Source organism: Etheostoma spectabile, unplaced genomic scaffold (genome assembly GCF_008692095.1).
Source record: "Etheostoma spectabile isolate EspeVRDwgs_2016 unplaced genomic scaffold, UIUC_Espe_1.0 scaffold498, whole genome shotgun sequence".
NCBI lineage: Eukaryota > Metazoa > Chordata > Actinopteri > Perciformes > Percidae > Etheostoma > Etheostoma spectabile.
The window spans coordinates 244,944-245,934 of NW_022605619.1; the positions used below are offsets into that span (position 1 = coordinate 244,944).

Below are 991 nucleotides of genomic sequence, written 5' to 3' on the forward strand. Positions count from 1 at the left end.
CATGGAGTCTGGTGGGTTTGGTGATGGTGATTTTATCTCTTTCTTCCTCCTCCAGGCCAGCAGGGGGAGAACCGGACGACGCTGGTGTTCTTCCTCGGCGGAGTGTCGTACGCAGAAATCGCCGCTCTGCGTTTCCTGTCTCAGATGGAAGACAGCGGGATGGAGTATATCATAGCGACCACCAAACTGCTGAACGGAACCACCTGGATCAAATCCCTCATGGACCGGCCGGAGCTGCAGAGCTCCTGAGTCACCTGCTCTTACACCTGCACACATCAGAGACCCGATCCACCGTCAGAAGCCCCCCCGCTGCTGTCTGTCCGTCCCCGATCGTGATCTGCAGGTGTTCCATTGCTGTAATGTAATATAATATAATGTAATGTAATGTAATATAATATAATGCTTCTGTTTGTCTCCGTCTGTCCTCTGGCCACGTCCATCACTGAGGTCTCTGCTGTACGACGGAGCTGCTGTAAATATGTATTTATGAGATGAGTAAGATGATTAACCCTCATGTTGTCCTCATGTTGTCCTCATGTTGTCCTCATGTTGCCCTCATGCGCGGCGTGCACACACGCTGTATGATTGAGGAGCCTTTGCTCCGTCTGCCGGTGGACGCCTGCAGAGGCGTGAGATCTGTGTCGCCGGGCAGCCTATGCTACTCTGCTGTCCACGCGTAGTACGTACAGGGGTGGGGGGCTGTACAAGAATCCCCCCCCCTGCTCCTGCTTTCCACATTACTTCCAGGTGGGGGGGACAGAATCCTGCCTCTGCTGTCCACTAGTGGCCCGTACAAACGGGGGGGGGGAACAGAATCTGCTCTCTCTGCTGCTCCAACCGTGACGTAACAGGGTGGGGGGGTGACGCAGATCTGAGAAAAATGACAAAGAGACCGAAGGCATAGAGACAAAGAGACATTATTGATAATTTGTGAGAGCATTTGTGTTCCAGACGCTTTTATATAGAAAGGATGAATTTTGTAAAAAAGTTA

The 991-nt window shown here is 52.0% G+C and overlaps 1 protein-coding gene across 1 annotated transcript in view; it reads left to right on the plus strand.

Moving 5' to 3' along the window:
* Window positions 1-521, plus strand: part of vps33a (VPS33A core subunit of CORVET and HOPS complexes) — a gene marked incomplete in the record, with an annotated part of 15,911 nt that extends 15,390 nt beyond the window's left edge. The window contains 1 exon segment of the mRNA XM_032511857.1: window positions 56-521. Within this exon segment, the coding sequence (XP_032367748.1) occupies window positions 56-249 (194 nt within the window).
* Window positions 522-991: the final 470 nt, after the last annotated feature.